This window comes from Dermochelys coriacea, chromosome 8 (assembly GCF_009764565.3).
Source record: "Dermochelys coriacea isolate rDerCor1 chromosome 8, rDerCor1.pri.v4, whole genome shotgun sequence".
In the NCBI taxonomy this organism is placed as follows: domain Eukaryota; kingdom Metazoa; phylum Chordata; order Testudines; family Dermochelyidae; genus Dermochelys; species Dermochelys coriacea.
In genome coordinates, this window is record NC_050075.1 from 98,007,681 (window position 1) to 98,033,224 (window position 25,544).

Below are 25,544 nucleotides of genomic sequence, written 5' to 3' on the forward strand. Positions count from 1 at the left end.
GGTTCTGTATTGGCAAAGGAACTGAGGGATGTATAGGCTTTCTTAGCCCTTTATGCCATTGGGCGAGGGGATGGGAGGATATTGAAGGTGCAGATGCAGCCCCAGCGGACATTACTGGCAAAAAAAGAATCTGATGCATGAGGAGCATGTGCACCAAGAATGTAGTCCATGTGAACAATACATTTCAAAGAACCATAGTTACTGTAACCTTTCCTCCTTACTGCATGTACTATAGTGGTGGTGAGAATCCAAAGTGATCAGAAAATATTTAGACATATGGCACCTGCGACTTAAATCTACTTAATTTGAATCTAGCAGCTAAAAGAAACAGGGAAAACTATGGAAGACTTTTATAGCTAACATTTTTGTCTTCTCTTCCTTGTTTAGCTTTTTACTCAGATGTGGAGTCAGATTTCCATGCCAAAGTTCCTGTTGTCTTTTGCAGAGATGTTAAAAGGTGTGTTTAAAAGTTCAAAAGGATCCTTAACAGTATATCAACATTTATTCTGCTTATTCATACCTCCTGGCAGCTGGTTGCTTGCACTCCCAGCAGTAAATGTCAATGTAATATTCATGCTAACAGTAGAAAGGGTAGCCCAGAAAGAGAGGTTGGCTTCATCCTCTCACTTGGACTAGCCCTGATTCACCAAGGACACCAGTTGAGAGAGTCTGGTCATGTCCCTTCTGGATGGAGTTAAATAAGGAAAAGAGAAAGTCATTCTCAGGGGATACTTAAAATTTATACCAACCATTTAATCCAAGGATCTCAAAGCATTTCACAAATTTAAGCCTCACTACCCACATGAGAGACTGAAAAGGGGAAATGGGTAGATAACTTCATCAACTACTGAAATGCAGCCACCTCAATGAAATTTAGCTGCTGTTTAATGGTGTACAGCACCACTATATGACAGTTTAGGATAGGAAGTATTTGGTTGAACCCAGGAGAGTCCCTGGCTATTCTTTGGGGCAGGAACTATTGCTTCCTATGTGTGTGGATGTTGCTAGCACATTATAGGTACCAACATAATGTAAATAATAATTTAGGGAGGCAGAATGAAGTTTCTTGAGAGAATATTTAGATGGTACATCCCAGCTCTTATATTAAAAAATAAACACATAGCATAGATCTTAAACGAGTAGGCGGGCTCTGGTTTTTGTATTTAATCTGAAAAAGTCAGATTTACCGTTTGGTTAAGAAAAAAAAATTATCTGAGAGAGAAGATAAATCAAGATAATACAAAGAGAAACCAGAAAAGTGTATTTCAGAGATGATAATCAAGGCCCTAGTTTACCATATATTTTATATTTAAAGTACTAGCTTTTCCAAGTTTCCTTTGGTTTGGCACTCCTCCCGCTTCTGCAGATTCAATTCCTCCACAAGGACAACGAATACTAACCCATCTCAGTCAAATGTCCATTCTCTACCCAATATAATTTAATGTCAAGTGAACGATGGGGAAGGAAATAGAAGGAGGAGATAAGATACACTGGAAGTTTAAGTGACTTGCATAAGGTGACATAGTTAATCAGTGGCAGAGTTGAGCATAGGAAAAAAAAATGATCTATGATATTTTTCATTGTTATAGCTGGGAGGGATTTTTGTGAGTTCCAAATCCAACTCCTGCAGTAATGAAAATCTAACTCAGTTTGATAGGTATCATGTTGCTTGCTAAAATGGTCACTTTCATTCATGAGAGGTGTTCTGGTATTTGCTTTCAGTATGCTGGGAGTGGCAATCTTTCAAACTTTGTCTGCTTACTTGGAGTTAAAATTATGAACTTAAACTGGTTTCTTATTTCTCTCTTAATGACAGTGGTTTAACTTGTAAAGTGAGTGCTAGAAATGATGTGGCCTGTCTTACAACTGACTTGCTGGCTGCACTTGGCAAACTGGAACCTGTCCTTGTTCCCTTGGTGTTGGCTTTCCGCTACTGGGCTAGAGTAAGTTCATACAAATAAAGACCGCTTAAACATGTCTGTTCTTCCCTTGAGGATTGCACATAAAATATAATACAGCAATTAATGTGTTATGGGAGTAAACTTCCTGTGACACAGACACCAGCATGTAATTTATAATACAGTAGTATCAAAGTTTCTTATGAAATTTTTCTTTTTTTTGCTGAATCAAAATGTACTATAGTCAAATGTAGCATCCATCTCTCCTGTAAACTGTGTCCCCAAATTCTTCAGCATTTATATCCCACAATTACAGAAAGAAATGTTAGGATGGGAGAGAGGAATGGAGAGGTATGCAAGGGTGAAAAATACTTTCTTCTGAGACTTAAGGCAGAGATGGAGACCTGACAGGAGGAGCTGCAGAGGAGGAGGCACTCTTTCATCAAGAGGGACAAGATTTTGTTGAAGGAAAAGAGGGAGTAGAGAGGTGCAAGATGAGTAGAGGGAATACAAAGACAAGGTCCATGAAGTAGGCTACAGTAAGCTTAAGGAGGGTAGTTCTGAACTGGATTCTGAAATACAAGAAGTAACACAGACTTAGCTGTATGTAAAAGGGTTATAAACCTTTGTGAGTTCTAGTGAACTGTCTCTGGAATGATTTATTAATATCATGAAAACCTGGAAGTAGATTCACAGGTTTCAGAGTAGCAGCCGTGTTAGTCTGTATTCGCAAAAAGAAAAGGAGTACTTGTGGCACCTTAGAGACTAACAAATTTATTAGAGCATAAGCTTTCGTGAGCTACAGCTCACTTCATCCGATGAAGTGAGCTGTAGCTCACGAAAGCTTATGCTCTAATAAATTTGTTAGTCTCTAAGGTGCCACAAGTACTCCTTTTCTTTTTGGAAGTAGATTGCAGCTCTGTGTGCATAGTTTTGTGCATGGTTACAATAGTTTAAAAAAAAAAAAAAAACCCAACGACTCTGAATTCTCTTTTCTATTCTGTATTGTGAGTTGAAGTATATGCAGTGGCATGTAATGCAGAATATGTCCACTTTGTGTCTAGAGGCAAGTATATGCCGCCTTTTTGACATCTGTGGAGAGATGATTTAAATTAAATTGCTTGCAGACTCCAAGTGGTGCAACTAAGTTTAAGGAACTTGGGTTGCTAAAATTCCTAGCTAGACAGACTGAAAAAGTCTAACTTGTAAAAGTCATGAAATCTTCCCAGGTTGCAGTACACTTGTGACTCATGAAGAGTTTTCCAGTGGAACTTGGCCAAAGATCTACTGGGTAAGATTTTGTGCTCTGCCAGCACTGAACTCTTACAGCTCAAAGGGAGGAGAGAGCTAAGGTACCTTTAAGTCACTTTTGTACTCTCCTGATCCTGGGCTACTCTGGGGGCCTGGATGGGACCTGTCAAAGTTATGGATGCCGTCCAAGGCTGCCCTATTGGCTGTGGTACTGTCCAGAATCTCTGCAGTGCTGCCCCCATCCACACCCTTGGCATGCCCCCTACTCCAGGGCTTGCAAGGAGATTGCTGAATGGCCATCTTATGGCTGTTGTCCACAGTGCCTGTGCAGGGGAATTCTCCCCTAGTCAGAACTGGGGCTTATAGGGCCCTGTACAAGGCATGACTTCTCCCCTGCTTGCAAAGAGACACTGCCACACCCACAATCTCCTTTTAGCAGTTTTATTATTCAAATTTAAACAAACAGTTCCTCACTCAACCTTCACATGTTGGGCTCTCCCTGCCTCCCCTCTTAGCGGACTGTGGTAGTCCTGCTGCTCCTGCTTCCTGCGGCTTCCTGCCTTTTTCTCAGTTCTATTATCACAGCCAATCCTCCTGTATTGGAGCAACCTCTAACCATTTATAGCCCAGGTGCAGCCCCTACCCCCTTAATGCGCCCAACTAGGAGCACCTGCTGTGGCACAGGGGCACTGGACCTATTTCAGTCACAGGGGCCAGCCTCCCTCTGACATGCCCCCTTACACTGCTGTGACTCTTTTATCTGATGTAAAGGGGCCAGAGAGGGGGTGAGGATCTCATCCTTCATTTATATTATACACACTTCTAAAATTGCCACTATATCATTGGCTCTATTCTGGCCTCCATAACATTATGAAGCACACCAACTAGCAAACATTGGACGTCTTATCACCCACAGTACAGTTTCAACAGGTGCAGGACTCTGCAGATCCTCATTCTAGGACTGGGAACTTTCCCAGAATTCATCCCAAGAAAGCAAGCATCATTTGCCAAACCCACCACTCATCAAAATCAAGGCAGTTTTAAAAAATGAGCTCATGTCACGCTGCCAGCAAAACAATTGTACAAGTTTTTGTCTCCATCTCCCACTGGGTCATCTAGAGATACCATTGCTGAGTATAAGAATTGAGCTGTAACAGCCGTATAAAGTATACTTCAGATGTCAAATCCTTTTATAGTTCAGGTTTGGGGTCACTACTAAGCAATACTTGACTTTAAATGACTTGACTTTATTGAAAAGTGCATTCCATTATATAGTAGTATTAATATTATTGATATTTTTGTGAAGAGGTTTTCATAAATTGATTAATGCAATACATAAGAACATAACATTACAAACTAGAAAAGAGAACTGTTTGAAGTCTGACTTTAAAAACAGTGAAAAACCTCTTGAGCTCACATGGAAAAGCATTCTATCAGCATAGAGCCAGATATGAAGAATACCTGGCGATTGCACAATAGCAGGTTCTCTTACCAAAAACATAAATCTCTGGCAGAAGCATAAATGTAAGCCACAACTGCACAGTTATAATAGAATCAATGAGTGTAATCATAAATAATAATAGCAAAGTTGAAGAACTTTACAAATGATTAGAGTTTACATTTTATCCTCTGGCCAATGTATATCTACTGTAACTTTCTGAAGAATGCTGTAACATGGGAGCTGCAAGGTGTGGAAAAAAGTAGGTGAGGTGCTGTGTTCTGAATGGATTGTGAGTGAGAACACAGAAAACATCTATATAAAAGTTTACCATTTCCTTAGATTTTGAGATGAAAGACTTTCTAGTTAGCTTTAGCATATATTCCCTATTCCTTTTGAACTTTTCTAATGGCTCATTTTTATAATGTATTGTATAATTAAAATGCTAAAATCTTATCAGAAAACTATAGCTGTCTTATCTTTTTGTAGTTGTGCCATATTGACTGCCAGGCAGAAGGTGGGATTCCCTCATATTCTTTTGCCTTAATGGTGATATTTTTTCTTCAACAAAGAAAACCACCCATTTTACCGTCCTATTTAGGCACTTGGGTAAGTTCTTTTTGACAATATAATAATCCTACTCTTGCAATATTTTTAAGGAGCAGTGCTACACGGTTATTTTACAGATCATAAGATGTGTCATACTAGATTGAATAGTCTAAATAAGGGATCTCAAATTCAAATCACATCGAGGGCCACATGAGGACTAGTACATTGGCCCGAGGGCCACATCACTGAAACCTTTTCATACAACAATACAAAAGTATAGTCAAAAATGAAAAAAATGAAGAGTAATGTAGTATGCTATTAAAAGTCAATGTATTAACTTTTTAAAAACTGTAATGCGAAAAGTTAGTGCTAATTTTGACAGTCGTTCCATTTTTGGCCGCTTATCTGGCAGCATTTTGCATCAACCAGAGCATCAATATTAGGTTTGATATCCTGAGATGAAACCAATCTCAGTGTTGCTTGCAAATGTTCATCAGTGAGCCTTGACCTTAACACAGATTTGTTAATCTTCCTGGAAGAGAAAAACTGTTCACATATATATGTATTTCCAAACATTGGCATTACCCTTGCGGAAGCAGAGGGAGCTGTCATGGGGACTGATGGGCCAAGAGCCACTGGCCGTGAGCATGCGCTGAACCTCACAGACGGCAGCTGGCAGCACTTTTCAGCCTCAGGTCACAGTCCAGAACAGCAAGGGGCTGGGACGCAGGTTTTGAATCCCCCCATCTCTCTTGAGTCCATCTCTCTTTCAGAACAGGCTCTGATAGCACTTGCATTGCAACAAAGCCCTGAAGCCAAGGGGAATGACAGGTATGATTCAAATCACGCCACAGATGCCCAAATAAACAACCCCCTCTCCCAGACTGCTACAAGTTAATTCCCTCTCCTCTCCGCCCCCCGGGTCTTCCTGTGCATCCTGGCTACTGTGTAGCTCTGCTAGACTGTAAGCTGTTTGAGGTCTTACCAAGCACATTGCTGGCACCTAATGAAAAGAGGGGTGTCACCATAGCAACAAGGGGTATCTAGCGACACTTCAGTATATGCCCCGCCCCTGTTCCGCCTCTTCCCACCTCTTCCCCAAATCCCTGCCCTGGCCCTGCCTCTTCCTCGCCTCTTCCCCTGAGCATGCCGCATCCTCGTTCCTCCCCCCTCCCTCCTGGAAAGTCCTAAGTGCTGCCAAATAGCTGTTTGGTGGCGGGAAGTGCTGGGAGGTAGGCGGAGGAGTGGGGATGCGGCACTCTCAAGGGGGTGAGGAGGGAAGGGTGAGGGGCAGAGAGGGGGAGTCGGCGCCTATGGCGGGCTGCAGGAAATAACTCCACAGGCCGCGTGTTTGAGACCCCTGCTCCAAATAAAGCCCTTAGCACATTTTTCTTTGTGTGGTTGACTTGTGCCTGTTGCTTCTGAGGAAAGTGAAAGACTCTCATAATACATATGGACAATTGTGCAATTCTGTGCTTTGCGTCAGGGAGAAGGAATTTATTTTTAACTCAGTTGACACACTGAGATGTGATTACCCTTTTCTTACCATGCATAACCAGCATTAGCAGTGTTGGTGAAATTATCTTTTTTAGGCCCTGAAATTGCCATTTCTGTGTTTTGGCCCAAGTATGGTATGTGACATACAATCTTGTTCTCAGAAATCCTTTAACTGTATTTAGATTGAAGGCTTTGATTTAAAGAGGGCAGATGACTACCCACTGAGAGGTATAGAAGAGGAGAAGTTTGTAAGATGGGAATACAAGCCACCAAATAATGGAGCGGGGAAAAACTCAAGTGGTATAGACGGCAAAGCTAAAGCTGAACAGCAAAAAGGTGGTAAGAAGTCAACAAGCTCAGAAACGGACAACCAAAGTAATGCAAAGGAGAAACATGGCAAAGTGAGTCATTGTTTATCTGAATGGAGACCACATCTGCTGTCTCTCACCTCTGCTGTCTGATCTTTAAACTTTTTATTTAAAAAAAAACTTAGAAAAATACTGGAATTTTCATTTCTTACTGCAACTAAACATTCTTGTTTGTTTCAGTCTCCCTTAGCATTTCAAAAACCCCACCAAATATCCCTGGGGCAACTATGGTTAGAACTGTTGAAGTTTTACACACTGGATTTTGCTTTGGAGGAATATGTCATCAGTATACGGGTACAAGAACTCTTAACCAGAGAGAACAAAAACTGGCCTAAAAGACGAATAGCCATTGAAGGTGCGGTAATGTTCTTTCTACCAAATCTACAGGCATTATGCTTTATTCTTTGGATTTTACTTACCTAACATTTATTTCTAGTACTTAGACAAGAAATTGCATTGGATGCAAATGGAGAGGAAAGTACAAGGTTAGCTGGCAAATGTACAAAAGTTAATCAGGCTACTTGAGGATGTGTCATCTACCCAGCACTGCAGTATGAGTACAATGACTCCTGAAATATGGATGGAGCACCATTTCCCCCCAGCCTTTTCTCCTTCCATTCTGTCTCTGTTCCTTTTCTCCTTGAACCATCTCCATCTATTTCATTCCCCATTATCTGCACTTTTCTCCACCCATTCTTCCTTCCCATTTGTTCTGGGGTTGTGGGAACATTACCTCTGCAAGATTCCTACCACTGGGTTTTCTAGTTGCCTCTGATCATCAATTTATTTCCCCTGCTTCTGACATATGGGCAGAGCAGAGAGGAGAGCATTGATCAGAGTGAATGGAACCAGCTCAGTGGAGTAGAAGCTCCCATGGGCCATATTCCCACACTGGGAAGCTGACTGTCAGCATAGTGGAATGATGAGTATGTCCTGGAAAATATATTAAAAACTAGATGTCTGACCATAAGTAATACATTTGGGAGCCTTGAGGCAGAATAAATTTGATGGTGATACCTTATGTGGTGATGGGAGAAAGAATAATTCCCTTTCTCTGCCTAAGTTTTATCCATTTCCATTTGGAAAACATTAATCTTTTATTTATTTATTTATTTATTAGTTTTTTAAAAAAATAAACAGTATTTGTTAGGAAAGATCAGCAAATAATGTACCAGAACTCTGTTGTCAGTGGTGATAGAAAAGTGAGGAAGTGGGAAAAAACATTGGGAAAGAAGATAAGCTCAGTTTTTATAAGAGATTGAGATAGTGAGACATCCAGGAGGAGGTGTAGGAGAGATGGCTAGATATGAGAAACTGGACAAAAGGGGTGGAAGTTGAAAGTAGGAGGTAGATTGGTTAGTTATCAGCTTAGAAATGGTAGTGCCTGAGGTCTCATAAAGCACATAGAGGGAAAAAGAATGGACCAAGTAGAGAATCTTAAAGAATGCCAACAGAAAAGAGGAGAATGGGAGTCAGCAAAGGGATGCTGAGGAGGAATCAGTGAGGTATGAGGAGAACAGGAAGAGAACAGTGTTAGGGAAGGTAGAGAGAACAGTAATGAAATGTGTCAAAGGCAGGAGACAAAGTGAAATAGGATTTGAAAAATTTCCTCTGACATTGCTAGAAGGAGGTTTGTTAATGACCTTGGTAACGGAGGTGTTGGTAAGATGGATATGTGTAGGGCATGATCAAAGAAATGTTGGGGAGGGGAAGTTAAGTCTGAGTGAATAGACTTTGAGTTTTGGAGATGAGAATCCAACCTAGTCATCATCCTGGAAACTGGAGTCCCTAAAGGTATGTATGTCTACATTGCAAAGAAAAACCTGCAGCACCGCATCTCAAAGCTTGGGCTCCAACCAGAGCTGGAACATCTACATTGCTATTTTTAGCCCATCAGTGCAAGCCCTGTGAGCCCAAGGAACTGACCTGGGCATTGAGACTTGGTGCAGCATGTCTTTTATTGCAGTGTAGACATACCCTGAGATTACAGTAAGGAACTGAATAGAGTCAAAGAGTATCTGAACCATGAGAAAAAAGGGAATGTGTGTCAAGATAATGATCAAATAGTGGTTATTCTAAGAGGGTGGGATTATATTCTTTTAACAGTGTTTTCAGCTAAATTCCATTTGATGAATTTTTAGTACAGGAGTTGATGTAAGAGGAAGAAGCAACCCACCTTGATATTTAAGATCTGAGGTGGAATATCAGTAATTGCATTATGAAGGTCCTCTTTTGACATGTAAACCACAAATTTGATCTGGAAGTTACAAGGAGAAACTAAATATGAAATGCTATGAGATCATTTTAAATAGTCAGTTTTGTGACTGTTGCTTCACTTTTAAATAAATTATTTATCAAATTAAATCAATGAAAAAAATCAAAGAAGGAGAAAATATTGGGCAGAGTTACCCAAAGATTGATTGTAATGTCTGGATATTTATTTTACTTTGAAGTTTAAGAATCGGCCATAATGTGGACAATTTTTTTAACAAAACAGAAAGGGTACACAATTTTTCATTAATTAAATCAGACATTTACAGTAAATATATGGTGATTATACAGAAAAATCTAAAGACTCCCTTGGGATCCAGATCCTTAAATGGTACTTAAGAACAATATATGTCTATGAGCTATTTATTCCATTATATTCTTCAGCCTTGTAATGAAAACAGTCAGGTACCAGGATGAAATGAAGAAGAGGATGTATAGCATAATAAATATAGTTCTGGACTATATTATAGGGTTCTGTAATTTGAAATACAAAATACTAATAATTTATGCATTTGAAATACATTATTGTGTAAGTATTACTTAATGTAAAGTAGTAAATTACTACTTGAATTGTCTTTTTCTAGATCCTTTTGCACTAAAGAGGAATGTTGCACGAAGCCTAAATAGCCAGATGGTGTTTGAGTACATCCTGGAGCGGTTCAGGACAGCATATAAATATTTTGCATGTCCACAGACTAAAGATGGGATTAAATCCAAATCAGATACCAAGCAAAAAGAAAAGGAAAAAATTAGCAGCAAGAAATCTGCAAAATCTGGAGAACCTGTAGCCAACTGTTGCCTTTCACAGGGAGAAAACATTTTAGAGAAACAGAATGCAGGAAATGGATGTAGTATACAAGAATATGAACTTAAATGTAATGAAATGGAATCTACATCCAGGAAATGTGTTTCTGAGAACACAGACAGTTTGTTAATAAATAAGACAGATGCATTGGACTCCAATTATGATGAAGACAGAGAGGAAACAGTATCTCTTATTTCTAAAGAATCCTGTGAATTAAAGCAAAAATCACTCAAAGAGAAAGATGATCTAGAGCTTTCAGAAATTTGTCTAACTAAAGACAAGCTAAGCCACCATTGTAATTGCAGTGAACATTGGTTCCATGACCCAAATTCTGTTAATGAATTTGTTGATGTTGAAAGTGGACAGAGTTCAGTAATGGAGTATTCACAGAAGAATAAGTGCACTAGCACATCAGCTACCTCGCACAACTGCAAAGCAATGGTAGATGTTTGTAACCTTAAAGATGAAGATAAACTCTCCAGAGAAGAAATGCATTATGTGTTTGATAAATTTATTTTGACTTCTGGAAAGGTAAGATGCATTTTAAAGATATGTAAGTGAGGTTATTTCACTTCCATATCAATAAAACATACACTTGGCTGCAAAGTATTTCCTTTCACTACCTGTTAGAACTGTATTCCTGCTTCCAAACTGTTAGACTGCTAGGTGGGAGAATTGTTTAGTTGTTGTTCCATTCTCTGTCATGGATTACTACTTTCCCTGTTTCAAATACTTGCTCCCTCAGCACAGGTGAATGTATTGTTAGGGGGCTGAAATAAGTTAACATGTCAGGATATCACCATGGTTTGAGAGGAGTTACAACATAGCTTTACCAGCACCTTGACGCATTTACCTATGGTACAAAGAGATGTATAAATATCTTGGTTATAAATGTGATGTTCCTCACTGTGTCAGATTAGAGAAGTATAGACTATTTTCTAACTTTATTACTTTTCCACAGTTGGGAAGTGCAGTGCAGTTGCTCTCCATAGAAGAGAATGAAAGAGAGATGGATAGCCCATCTTTTTTGGGCCCTGATATTTTTTTTTTTGTTTTGTTTTTTATTTTTGTTCATTTGTAAGAAGGAAAATTATTATGTTGAATAAAACTTATTGATAGTAGTTTTATATCATTTTCCAGTTTTCAAAGTATTGTACAAACATTACTTAATTTGACCCTAGCTAAATGCACCAGACTAATGTTTATCTACCACCCTGGCTATAGCTATCCCCAAGGACTGGAAGGTTGGCTTTCCTCATATTCTCCTTCTCTAGGTAAAAACAACTAATAAATTTCAATATGGAAAACTCTAGATTTTCAGTTTTAAAAAATGTAACTCTGAGAAAAGACTTGCCAGTGCAGTGATAAGAAGTATGCAGGTATCTTCCTGAATATTAGATGTTTTAGAACGAATTGATATCGCTCAGTTTGCACCCAGCCAAAAGTGACCAGAGCCAAAAAGGCCTTATCAAAAAATGATCAGTGACTCCAGCTTGATTACATCTCTTTTCTTTTGACTGCCACTGAAGGAATTAAATGAGAGTTCAGGGTACGTGCTGCTTCAATTCTGGCAGACTTTATAGGATTACTGCAATTTCTACAGTGTCTTTATTAATATAGTTAGTAACTTGAACTATTGTTTCTAATCATCATGTTTTTCAATATTTTAGAATTAGTGAATCTCATACCTACTCATTATTCGGAAGAGGAAAACAAGCTTTCCTGCTTTTTAACTCCCATTGCTTTCTTAACTTTGAATGAACTATTCATTGAACTGAATTAATTGAATAAACTGAAATGAGGAAAACATTTTCTCTGCACCTGTAGAAGAGGCTATCAAAAACTAGTGTAGCATTTCAGCAAACTCTGATTCCAGATGTTTAGCAAGTAACTTCCATGGGTTCGCTGCTTTGACTTTTTTACAACTTGGTAGGAAACGTATTGCTTAATATTATTTTCTGTATTTAATTTAGATTATTTTAATCGATTGTAAAAAGTTTAGACCTTAACATAAGTTGTTAATTTCAAATTTAATTTTAACTCGTTTTTCCCCCCTAAAAATAAATCTGTGTTAAATGTAAATAAAAAAAGATCTGATTTAATTTTTTTAAAATCATTTTTATTTAAATTAAATAAAAATATATTTAAATTTTGTTTTAAACATTGATTTTTATCCACTCCCACCTTTTCTTGACACTTAGACTGTAGAACAGTCTGATTGTAATTTCAAAGTGTCAGATAACATGTGGTATTAGAGACGATAATATAGCATGTTATGAAAGTGGAGGTTCTAAGGGCCTAGATCTGTTGTGAGTGATAGCTGTGTAATATAAACATATATTTCCTCATTTTGATTATTAAAATGTTTTAGTTCATTTCAGACTTTTTTGTAAAAGTCCAATTTATTAAAGGGACACTGGTAAAATCAGATTTCTGCCCAACAAGCTTTTCTATTCTCCTTGACTTTTAGAATTAGGAGAGAATTATGGGACAGAAGGTTAAAGAAGTACTACATGACTGGGCTTGTAACGTTACATTTTTATCACCTTTAACAGATCAGTCAGTAGGTCGCTATCTAGGAGGTTAATTGTGCATATACTTGGTGGCAAATACAGTTTTGGAGTGGGAAGGCTAGTTCCCTTCCTCCTCATGAAAAGCTCTTGATTTCAGTAGGAGAGTGATTCCCTCCTCTTCGTCTCCTTTCCCTTTATCCTCTGGCAGAATTCCTGAGCTCTGTAGTTCACTGCAAGAGCTAAAAGTGATTTGTCAAGGGGGGTGCTTTTCTATTGTTCTGTAGATAAACGCTGTTATTGCTCACCACAGTCCTATGGAAATAGTATTCATTTATTGAAATATTTTAAAATTTGTTTATTTTATTTCTTTTAATAGCCTCCAACTATAGTATGCAGCATCTGCAAACGTGATGGCCATTCCAAAAATGACTGCCCAGAGGATTTTAAGAAAATTGATCTAAAACCACTACCACCAATGACAAACAGATTTCGGGAAATACTTGATATAGTGTGTAAGAGATGCTTTGGTAAGTACAGTATTACTGTTGGACTAGTGTAGGACTTTTCACTTCACAGGCTGTAATTTGTAATTTCTAGAGCCGAATTCTGTTCCCTTTAATTTAGTGGGAGGAAGTACAGTAATGTAGCTGAAACAGAATTTGGCCCATATTGCTTTGTCATACGGTTTGAAGTCAGTAGAGTTAGGCTGGCAAAGAATTTGGCCCCAAAATAAGCAAGAATTTTCATCTTTAGTTATTATTGGTTTTGGAGAGAATAGGCAGCCAATGTGCATGGAGTACTCCTGACAGAATTCTGCACACCTGCTGGGGCGCAGAATTCATATGGTCTATATATTTCTGTGCCCCCCACACAGAAAAATGCAAAAGAAATATGCAGGGGGACACGCACCTGTTCCCCGGCAGCCCAGGCAGTCTGTTCCAGTGTGCCTGAAGCAGCCTAAGAAAGGCAAATCACTGTGGGGGTAGGGAGGCTGGGCATGCGTGCCTGTGGGGGAGAAGTTGATCACTGTCATGGGGCGGGCCTGGCCAACAAGCGAAAGAGACTGCATTCCTCTCGCTTGCTACTGCGACTCAACAGGCATGGAGGGGAGGGGATGTCTTTTTATTATGCTCAAGGAAGGCTCTATCCCTGAAGCAGAAATGTAGCAGCCTGCCTGCTAGTTAATTGATATCATTCTCTGAGGCAGAAATATAGCTGCCTGCCTGCCTAGTAACTTGTCTGTAACTTCTTGAGAATCGGAAAAAACACTTTATTAAATATTAGAATCATGTTACTGAAACTTGGTTGTTTTTAAATTAAAGAAAATAGCTTTTGTAAACCCCTCCCCTCTCCCACATTTTGTTAATGTTGCTGTTGATGGTTAATTGATCTCATTACCTGAGGCAGAAATGTAGCTGCCTCCCTGCATAGTAACATTGTTAATGTTCCTCTTGTTAGTTAACGGTTCCCATTCTCAGTCAATTCCCCCAGGAGCATAAAACGTGTAAAAGTTTTAAGGCCCCTACATTGCCAGAGTGATGTAAAATTTTATAAATGACATTAAAGGAATCAGGTAGGAAAGTCTATGTGCTTTCTAACTTCTTTCCTATACCAAAGTGGCACAATGGGGTTAGATTACAGCTCAAGATTTATTTTACCTACCCATTTAAAAAAAAAAAAAAGACTTTGAGGGCAAATATAACATTTACCAAGCAGTCGATAAAATGTCAGGACAATCAGAACCAAGCACTTCCCAAAGTACTCTGCCAGATCCAGGACAATGATTAGCAAAACTGTATGACTTTCATGTGTAAAAGTCTGAGCAATTTAAAATGACATTCTACTTTTTTTTTATTGCTGTTTGGTGTTCTGTAATTTAATTTAAATGAAAATCCAGGATTATAACTGGGATGCAGGGTATTAGTTACAAGAGTTTGTAATTTAATTTCATGTGTTTAGGAAATGCTGATTGTTATTGTGACTTTTTTCTATATTGTAATTTAAATAACTTACCAAAACAATTGAAACTGGTGTGGTTATATTGCATTATTTTGACAAATAAAATTTGCAGAATTTTTCACTAAATTTTTTAATTTTGGGGGGCAGAATTTTTAATATTTGATGCAGAATCCCCCCAGGAGTAATAGAGATTTGGTGCGGTAAGCAATGTGGCCTCAGACTTGGTCTACACTACCAAGTTATGTTGGTATAACTACATTGCTCGGGTATAACTTCGTTACTCAGGGGTATAGAAAATCCACACCCCTAAGTGATGTAGTTATACTGACCTAACCCCTGGTGTAGACAGCACTATGTCAACAGGAGGGCTTCTCCTGTCGATGTAGCTACTGCCTCTTGGGAAGTCAGAGTACCTATGCTGATGGGAGAGCTTCTCCCATCGGCGTAGGTAGCATCTTCACTAAGTGCTACAGCGGCACAGTTGCATTGGTGCAGCTGCAGCACTGTTGCTGTAGACAAGCCCACAGTATTAGCCGGATTGTACAGCTCTCACTCAGGCAAAGCTCTTATTGGCTCCCAAGAGTTTTGTCTAAGTAATGACAACAGGATCAAGTCCCAAAGTAAAATGCAGTCAGTACTAACTACCGTAGAAAATGTCAGACTTAAAAAAAAAAAAAAAATCAGTATTCAAAGAGAATAAATATTAGCAAATACTTTAATTCATAAAATCAGATATTTAGGGCCAAAAATATAGTGGAATGTTACATCAGAGTCTAACTTTTTTTTCTCAGATGAATTATCACCTCCTTTCTCTGAGCAACAAAACAGAGAACAAATTCTGGCAAGTTTGGAAAGATTTATTAGAAAAGAATACAATGGTATGTAATAATAGGTAACCACTTATCATTTGTTATTAAAATGTCTCCCTTCATTCCAGTTGTCTAGCCCATTAATATAGAACTGTCTTTCTTTGTTCCTTTGTCTATTTTAAAATGGTGGCATCTTCCCTTTGAGTGTGTATATAAAGGTACCTTTAGACATATAAACTCAATCCTTAACCCTTCTCTGGCCCCTTTGTGCTGCCCCTGTGATGCTGGCAACTGATGCAGCTCCCCAGCATGGGGGGAAGCCTGCACGATGTAGGTTGACATAACCAAAACTCTTGAGCTGACCCCAAGCACAGGAGGCCTACCATGGGAGGGAAAGAGTGTTATTGGGCTATAGCCAACTGCATATAGTTTAGAGCAGCATTGTGGCCCATATACTTACATGGACCCTGTCAATATAGTGTTTGAGTGCCTCTGAAATCTTAATGAATTTATCTTTGCATCACTTCCATGAAGTAGGAAACATTATTCTCAATATATATCTATTGTGGAAACCAAGGCACAGAAAAACTAAGTCTAAGGTCGCACCCAAAGTCGGTAGTACAATCAGGAATTGAACCAGGTCACTTGAGTTCCACTCTATTGTCTTACCCAGAAGACCATTCTTTCTTCCAGAATTGGCCCCAAGATCAGGTAGCTGTGAATGCTGCTTTTGCAGCTCCACCCTTCAGCTGTGCCCTGTGCTTATTGGTGACAGCTAAGGATTGAGGGCACTACCTTTCTGTCACAAAAACTTAAGACTAAAGGTTTCTGATTCCATCAAAGGTTTGAAAGTAGCCATGAGCTGATCGACATAGTTTCTTATCACTGATTTCAAAGTGAACAAATTATAGTGATCTAAAACAGGTCATTCAGAAAGAAATCCTTCTCAATTATATTACCATGCTTATTAATAAGTGAGTGAAAATAAATTTCAAACAAAAATGGAAATGAATAACCCAAAATGGAAATAAAAAGTTTCATTCAGAAACTGCATTGGCTTCATTATTTGTATCTTGTACCATAGACTATGGTTAATGGGCACAGAGAAACATCCCAAACAATCAAACTTTCCTAGTAACAGAAAATGGAATTTTGTTGTTGGAATTACCATGATTTATACAGGGTTATTTACCTGTATTTATTACCACAACAACAATTTAACCTTAAATTCCTTTATTACATCCAAAGCCCAAATAATTTGTATACTATTGCTCTAAACTGCCTATAAAGTCTAAATAAGCCATTTATTACATCCAAAGAGCAACAAACCATTTATAAGCTGTTTGATCAAGGCACTTACAAATGGGCTGAACCCAGGGGTGCTTAAACCTATATTGTCAGCTCCAGCTTGATCAGGCAGGTATTAGCAATGAACTCCTGAGTTTACCTTTTTATAGCCATTAACAAACAAGTGATGTCATTGTCAATTATCAGACCTTAGCTAAAGCCAGATGAAGCAGTATCTTACATAGCCAATTATTTACTGCGCTTGGTTCCCAATTTACCTTGTTTTATTTTTATAACTACAGCCCAACCTTAAATAAGATAACACTGGTATTTCAAATGGTCATTGCCAGTTTAACACAACTCCTCTTCTTTCTCATGATCTCATTCTTTTTGATCACATGCTTTGAGCCTAACGCTCATGCTAATATCCCAACTAGTTTAAAACCATAGTACATCCTGGTTTAATGTCAGTCTATATCCCTACAGTTGCAAAACCATGGGAAGTATAAACGAACCAAAAAAATCACAAAGAATCAAGTACGAATAGCTGTACCTTAGTATCGGTGTCATTAACATGTATTATAACTAGTTTTTTGCATGTACTTACGTACTTTTCAAAACTGTTAAAACTCTATTGTACTGTAAAAAAACAATTAATTCATGTAGAAATTTATATGTAATAATTAGTTACCGAGTCCCTAACACAGCAGGCACATCAAAAATTGCATTTTAATTTCTCATCAATTGCACATAGAAATTAAAATAATGTACCAGTTAGTTACTTCTGTTGTCTGACATGAGATGTCAGAGGTGTCCAATAAAAACTGATTTAAAAGTCCATTAAATATATTATGCAAAATTGGGTCCAGCCTCTCATCTCAAATAAACAATTTCCAGTAGTAAGCAGTGACTTTTTTGTCTATTCTTTTGGTTAGACAAAGCCAGACTGTGCTTATTTGGCTCTTCAAAAAATGGATTTGGATTCCGGGACAGTGATCTGGATATCTGCATGACCTTGGAAGGCCATGAAAATGCAGAGGTGGGAGTTCAGTATTTGAAAATATATGTTGGAATTACATTTTATACTGAAAATGAAAAAAGATTTATGATCCTTCATTCACTTACTCCATGAAATATAATATAATATAATTGTTCAGTTTGTGGGGCGAGGATCCATAGTGAATTGATCGGATTTTGCTATTTATTTTTCTAGAAACTAAATTGTAAGGAAATAATTGAAGGTTTGGCAAAAATTCTTAAAAAGCATCCAGGTACGTATTTTAAATGTACTCTACATGATATTTACAATTACATGTATCTATTTGTATGTTGAACATTTATGGAAATATTTTATCCTGCCTCAGGTTTAAAAAACATCTTGCCTATAACAACAGCCAAAGTGCCTATAGTAAAATTTGAACACAGACGGAGTGGCTTAGAGGGAGACATCAGCTTATACAATACGCTAGTAAGTGTCTCTTTCTGTAAAAACTAATGCATACTTTGCAGGATTGTTTGGAAAGTTTGCCTACGGGTGGTAATGCTTGGAAGTCTAAAAGATGGAGATAGCATTAAAGTTACTAGGGAATAATTCTGAATTAGAAATGAAACTACCATATCCTATTTTTTAAAATATTTTAATTAAAATAGTCCCAAATCCTCAGCCCAGTGCCCAGCCCAGGTAGTTGGTTAGTTTTGTGGCACAGTGGTGGAGGGGCCTTTCTTTTTTGAGCTGCAGAGGAGTCACTGTGGCCTTTCAGCTTAATGGAACCTGTGTGTCCTTCAGTTTCTGGCTCTTTTCTTACACTGTGAAAACAAACAGCTTTTCCTGCCGTGGGCCCCTCCAGATCAGCAAAGCAGGGGCCAGGATTTGCCCCAGATTCGCTCAGTTTTTGAGTGACTCCATCTCTGAACAAGCTTGTGTGTTCAGGTGCTAATTTTTACATATATACTGGTCTGAAGTCAGCCTTTAATTGTGTTCTTGCAACCACACTGAAATGTTGCATGGGTGCCACTGAGCATAGAATTTGCCTCCCTGTATATTTTGGCTCTCTTCATCCCCATGTCTGAACTGCAAGCTGTACCATATTAAACTATGTCTAATACTTGTCTGTTTTCCAGGCACAGCATAACACAAGAATGCTGGCTACATATGCAGCTATTGATCCTAGAGTGCAATATTTGGGATATACAATGAAAGTTTTTGCTAAGGTAATATAAAGATACAGTACAACATGACTTTATCAATATTTATTATTTGTATAGCACTACGCTCTGTGCTAGACTGTCATTGTCCCAAAGAGCTTACGTGATGCTGATGCCAGCTAGAAAGGAGACAAGCGGAATCTTCTTAATCTGAGAATTAAGATGCTACCTTCTGAGTGGCTGTGTATGGGCATATTCAAGCCTTAGGGCATGTCTATACATGTGCCCTAGAAGAGTGTGACTTTTAAAGTGCACTAAGTGGCCTGCGTAGACCCTGCTGGCACAAACTAATCTTCCATAATATTCTTTAGAAATCACACCCCTCTAGAGCGCATTGCTGCTCCATGTAGACAAGCTCTTAGAACCAGATTTTGTCCTCAGGTATGTATGGTGAGTTCCCATTGAAGCCAGTGAAGTTGCAAACATATTCCAGAACAGAAATTGGACTAAATGCCCTCTGTTGGCTGTTGAACCATTTGTGTTTGATGGAAAGCTGATATTCTGAAAAAGTAGGTTTTAATTTCCTGAACTCAAGCCAGCTACACCAACAAAAAAGCTTAACAATATAATTGGGAATCAGAATGCACTGTGCATCCAGATGATATTTTTTTTTAGCTAAAAAAAAAAAAAATTTCTTTTCCCTATAATCTTGCAGAAAAGTGTAATAGAAATTTTTTTTTGTGCAGGGAGATCTTGGAGATAAATGGTATGTGGCTCTGTAAATGACTTGGCATGCAGCCTCTTTGTTTGTTGATTGAAACACTATTTCTTTATTTGCTCTACATTATTTAATTAACTACATGAATGGATTTTCATGAAAAGACAGCAGAATTTGTTTTATTAGTGCTTCAGAGCTGTACCATAATGCAAGCTGTTAATGTACTGCTGTCCCTTGAGATAATTGAAATATACTTCTGACTTCGTTCCAGAACGTGACAGTCATTTGTCCAGTGTATTATCACTTATGCTAATAATTAATTCACAAGTGGGGATTAGACTCTGTATTTACATTATTTGGAAGAGCACAATGGGAGCTGAGAGAGGGATGGGGTCTAAGCCCAAGACTGAAAGCCAGGAATTCCTGACTTTCTCTGGCTGGGACACTCCTCCTCTGGCCTGCAAATCACGTAAATCCTTTTGCCTCCGTTTCCCTGTCTGTCAAAATTGGGATAGTGGAATGTGTGATGTGTTCATTAATAACAAAGAATTTAGATTAATATTTACTAGGGCTGTCAAGTGATTAAAAAAATGAATTGCAATTAATCGCAGTTTTAATTGCACTGTTAAACAATAATAGAATACCATTTATTTAAGTTTTTTGGATGTTTTCTATATTTTCAAATATATTGATTTCAATTACCACACAGACTACAAAGTGTACAGTGCTCATTTTATATTATTTTTGATTACATATATTTGTGCTGTAAAAAAGATAAAAGAAATGTCTTTCAATTCACCTCATAAAAATAGTGTAGTGCAATCTCTTTATCGTGAAAGTTGAACTTACAAATGTAGAATTGTTATTACACCTCTACCCTGATATAAGGCGGTCCTCGGGAGACAAAAAATCCCACCATGTTATAGGTAAGACTGCGTTCTATTGAACTTGCTTTGGTGTCCCCCCTGTTCCTTGTTCCCTGACCACCTCCACCAGAGACCCCTGTCCCTAATCACCCCCAGGACCCCACCCCCTACCCAACCCCCCTGCTCCCTGTCCCCTGACTGCTCTGACCCATATCTACATCCCCCACCTCCTGACAGGCACTCACCAGCAGTGGCGGGAAGCGGAGCAACGCAGCCCCAGCCCGCTCCACTCCGCTGCCACCTCCCAGCCACGGTGCTCCGCTTCCACCGGCAGTGAGTGCGGGGAGGTTGGGGAAAGGATGCTCCCCGTACTCACCTGTGGTGGAAAGCGGAGCACCGCAGCTGGGAGCTGGAGGAGTGGAGCGGGCTGGGGCCAGGCTGCTTTGCTTCCCGCCACCGGTGAGTGCGGGGAGATTGGGGAAAGGACGTCCTCTGCACTCACCGGCGGCGGGAAGCGGAACAACGCGGCTCCAGCCCACTCTGCTTTCCTTACTCCGGCCCCCGCCATGTTGCTGGGGGGGTGGGGAAAGGTCCCACACTCACCTGCAGTGGGAAGCGGAGCACAGCGGCTGGGAGCTGGTAGAGTGGAGCGGGCTGGGGCTGGGCTGCTCCGCTGCCGGTGACTGCGGGGGGAATCCCTTCCCCCTGCCCCAAGCGACACGGTTGGGGCCGGGACGAGGGAAGCAGAGCGGGCTGCTTCCGGCCCCCTGCTAATCACCCGGGCCACTCTGGAACTGCGGGGCCCCCAAAAGTGCCCCTCCACAGCTCCTGCCTCCCAGACCCTGGGGGTGGGGGGAGCCCCTGACTGCCCCCGAGACCCTCTGCTCCTTATCCAACCCCTGGCCCGGCCCCCTTAACATGCTGCTCAGAGCAGCGTGTCGGAGCTTCACCGTGTTGTATGCGAACCCGCGTTATATCGGGGTAGAGGTGTATTATTATTTTTACATAACTCCATTTAGCTGAGGTAGCTCTTGTACACAAGGGAGGGTGGATTTTACCTCAGGTATTTGGCATGCGGCAGGGGAGGAGAGGCTGGTGCAGGGAAGCTGAGTTTGCCAGGCCTCTGTTCTCTTTGGCAGTGTTTCTCAAACTTTTTGTGATGGTGACCCCATTTTGACTAAAAAAAAAAAAAAAAGTTTGACCCCCCCCCCCCAAAAAATTGTTGCCCCCCCTACACCTTCGCCCCGCTCAGGGTATGGGGCTTAAACCCCCCTCAGGATGGGGGCCATTGGGCTTAAACCCCCCTCGGGGTGGGGGACGCCAGGCTTCAGCCCTTCTCAGGATGCGGGGCTCTGGCCCCCACTACCCCCGGATCAGTGGCTCCAGGCCCCCATCCCCACTGCACACTGGAGCAGTGGCTTCAGGCCCACCCATCTCCGGAGCTGTGGCTTCTGCCGCCCCTGGAGCTGCAGCTTCAGCCCTCCCTCACCCCCCGGAGCTGCGGGCTTGGGCCTCAGCTCCCCTGCCGCCCCCAGAGTGCTTCAGCCCCCCGCCGCGGATACCTTCCTCCCCCCTCAGAGGTATGTGATTAACGTGTTAAAAAAATTAACACATTAATTTTGTTTTCAGTTAATCGCAGGCATTAACTGCAATTAATTGACAGCCCTAATAAGGGTCTGTTAAAGTTGCACTGCATTGTGTGTATGTATTTAGAGTAAAGTGAACGGCCAATAAGAGTTATTTGTATGCTAGACATGGGAACAGCGTTTAAAAGCACATCTGTATGTTAGCACGTGAGCTCAGGGGTCAGTAAGTAGCACAAAATACTGGTCTCATTTTTCCAGACCAGGTTAATAAATGTCTTCCATTTTGATAATAGTTACAGTTAATATATAGCTAAAGAAGAATTTTTTTTTTTTACAGCAAAGCAAGCATTTATATTTTCAAAATATTTTAAAAGGAATTTGCCAGATTAAAATTGATATGTTTCATAAAATCTTATGTCCATATCTGTGACTAATAAAACCATAATAAATTGTACATTTTTCAATTTTAATAAGGTAATTCACCATTTATGCGTGATGTTCATAGAGCCTAGGCAATGAAAGTAGGCTAGTTGGTTTCACATTTAGCGGGTATTATACTCTAGTGCAATGTAACAATTAAGTAAGTTGCAAATACCACAGGAAAATAACTACACATCAAAATCATTAAAATAAAAATTTAAAATAAAAAATAAAACTAAAAATATAGAAGCATCTTCGTTAACATAAGGTTAGGAAAACGTTGGTTTCACAACATTGAAGTTTTGGAACTAAATTGAGCTGGATATCAAAAACTGCACAATTTTAGAGGCTGCTTTGGAAAATGTGGGCCATAGAATTTGGAAGACATTTTCCCATCAGATCCTTGAATCTTTATGAGTTGGTCAAATTTTGTTCCTAAACTGCTTGACAGTGTCTCTCTCTAAATTTGTTGACAATTATCTTTCAGACTTCATTAAACAGTTTTTAATTCTGAAACAGTAATTGAGTTTTGGTTCATTTCCATAGTTCACAGAGTTAAATACCTTGTAGTTTAATTTTCATTCAGTGCTTTGTTCAAAATGTATTTTGTCCAGCGCTGCGACATTGGAGATGCATCCAGAGGAAGCCTATCTTCATATGCCTATATCCTTATGGTGTTGTACTTTCTGCAACAGAGAAATCCCCCAGTTATCCCAGTTCTTCAGGAGGTAGGTTTTCAGGAAAAGATGTAATGGAAAAAGTGGCATTGTTTTTTCAAGTCAGATTTGAGAGTTTTTTGTCCTAGGGGTAATGGGTGCAAATGAAAATCCTGGGCCTCTTTTCATCATCCATTTTCTAACTTTTACTTTGTAAGTAACACTTAAAAAGAAAACAGCAGCAAAACCAGGAATGTATTTTGGACCTGGTTATGTGCTATTGCATTCACTTTCTTGGGTTTTGGTCAAATTATGGTGTTTGTACAATCAAGAGAAAGAGGACTCGGTCAGCAAGGAGGTGTAATGATGGCCCAGGTTAGAAGTCTTGAGTTCTAATTCCAGCTCCGCTATCGACTTGCTGTATGACTTTGGGCATATTACTCAAATGCTCTTCAGCTTCCTCATCTGCAAAAGAAGGGTGATGTTTATATTCCTACCTGATAAGGTGTTGGAACAATTAATGTTCCTATCGCTTTGAAGATAGTGTTACATAAATGCTAAGGTTTCAGAGTAGCAGCCGTGTTAGTCTGTATTCGCAAAAAGAAAAGGAGTACTTGTGGCACCTTAGAGACTAACAAATTTATTAGAGCATAAGCTTTCGTGAGCTACAGCTCACTTCATCGGATGCATTTGGACGAAAGCTTATGCTCTAATAAATTTGTTAGTCTCTAAGGTGCCACAAGTACTCCTTTTCTTTTTTCATAAATGCTAAGAAATTTTACTAATAAAATAACATTATATACCTCCATTATTATTTAAGGTGAGGCAAACTGCATTTATTCAGCCATCTGCCTTTCCCTGAAACGCTGGCGTTTTCTGGAGCTCCCTGATGGGAATAATTCTCAGATCTATCTGCTTTTTCCTTCTTTGCATAAAAGAGGAACTCTGGCTGAGTCACTTCATTGCCACTACTTTAATGGTCTAATAATTGCTACTTCTGGGGCTGTATTTAAGTAACAGCTGAGTCTTCCTTTGGCCTATCCAAATTAAAGTCATGATGGGTGAGGCCAGCTATGGTCTCTCTTAATTTAGAGACTTAATAGGAAAGAGCAGCTGACTGCAACCAGGTGGGATGATTTTATGCACATTTTCTTAGTTTTAAGGAACAAAGAAATTAAAATACATGAAATATTTGATAGATGAGCAGAATTGCCTTTAGGTAAAATGCATTTGAATGTTTTCCATGTAATGCCGAGCACCTTTCAAACTAATACTGAAATAGAAAGCTGTTCTTGCAAGAGTCTTCACAGCAAAACTGTCACTGTTTTATGATTACTTAAACCCAAGGTGGCAGTGAGCACTAGGAAGATAACTGTTCTTGTGTTTTTGCAGATATTTGATGGAAAACAGATTCCACAGAGAATGGTTGATGGATGGAATGCCTTTTTCTTTGATGACATGGAAGAGCTGGTAATGTTCCAATTCCAAAATACTCACTAAAACATAGGGCTTGAATACATGAGAGAGCTTTAACAGTTATACCAGCATAGTTAAATTGTCATGATTATACTGTTATAACTCCCTGTGTAGATACTCATACTCCAGTGTAAGAGTAATCTAAACCAAAAACTCCAAACTTGCTTCCAAAGTTAAAGCAGAAAAATGCACTCTTGTACTGGAATAAATGTCCACCTGGGGAGTTATGGCAGTATAAAAATATCCATTTAAAGTCGTGGCTTAGTTTATACAGGTATAACTTTTTCATGTAGACAAGCCCCTTATTAAGATGTGTAGTTTGTGGGGGAAAGTACTTGATTAATTGTACCTATACAAACTGTGTCTTAAATTGCATGTAGAAGAAGCGTTTGCCTTCACTTGGAAAGAACACCGAGTCACTTGGAGAACTCTGGTTGGGGTTGCTGCGATTCTACACTGAAGAATTTGACTTCAAGGAATATGTGATCAGCATTCGGCAGAAGAAACTACTAACCACCTTTGAGAAACAGTGGACATCCAAATGCATTGCCATTGAAGGTACCTTTTGTTGAATTTCTGTTCTGTTATGCAACAAAACCATGAATACATGCTTGGGGATCTGATCTCCCATTGATGCACAGGATCTTTACATGGGGAACTCCCATTAATGATGATGAGACTTTGGTTTGCAAATCCTACAGCATATGTAAATGGGACAATAGACCCCTAACTTTTAATATTTCTTCTGTACACAATTCACATCTATTGCAATCAATTGATACACTCATTGCAATCAATAATCTAAAAATTGCTCTTCTCCCACCTATGAGTGTATATAATAAGGGACCATACACATTTAAATAGATATATTAAGTGAGAGACTATTTTATGCTGCAACATATTTTGCTTGGTTATTTTTCTTCCTTCCCTTAGATCCTTTTGACTTGAATCATAATCTTGGTGCTGGAGTCTCCAGAAAAAGTAAGATATTTATTCCTACTACAGAGCTCTTACTAATTTCTAAAGCAAAGT

The 25,544-nt window shown here is 39.3% G+C and overlaps 1 protein-coding gene across 10 annotated transcripts in view; it reads left to right on the forward strand.

The window, feature by feature from the left end:
• The window catches only part of TUT4 (terminal uridylyl transferase 4), a 73,925-nt gene that overhangs the window by 33,479 nt on the left and 14,902 nt on the right, over positions 1-25,544 (forward strand). For 9 of the 10 annotated variants that reach the window (XR_006273903.1, XM_038414767.2, XM_043491249.1 and 6 more), the window contains 16 exons: positions 388-457; positions 1,817-1,943; positions 5,077-5,196; positions 6,816-7,034; positions 7,182-7,356; positions 9,857-10,608; positions 12,967-13,117; positions 15,341-15,427; positions 17,581-17,684; positions 17,859-17,916; positions 18,010-18,113; positions 18,767-18,856; positions 22,995-23,108; positions 24,429-24,506; positions 24,893-25,070; positions 25,446-25,493. Coding sequence is in view for 9 of the 10 variants with exons in the window: in XM_038414767.2 (XP_038270695.1) it covers positions 388-457; positions 1,817-1,943; positions 5,077-5,196; positions 6,816-7,034; positions 7,182-7,356; positions 9,857-10,608; positions 12,967-13,117; positions 15,341-15,427; positions 17,581-17,684; positions 17,859-17,916; positions 18,010-18,113; positions 18,767-18,856; positions 22,995-23,108; positions 24,429-24,506; positions 24,893-25,070; positions 25,446-25,493 (2,475 nt within the window). In the remaining variant the exon portion in view is untranslated. The remainder of the gene's footprint in view (positions 1-387; positions 458-1,816; positions 1,944-5,076; positions 5,197-6,815; positions 7,035-7,181; positions 7,357-9,856; positions 10,609-12,966; positions 13,118-15,340; positions 15,428-17,580; positions 17,685-17,858; positions 17,917-18,009; positions 18,114-18,766; positions 18,857-22,994; positions 23,109-24,428; positions 24,507-24,892; positions 25,071-25,445; positions 25,494-25,544) is intronic. The other variant, XM_043491248.1, reaches the window with a different exon arrangement.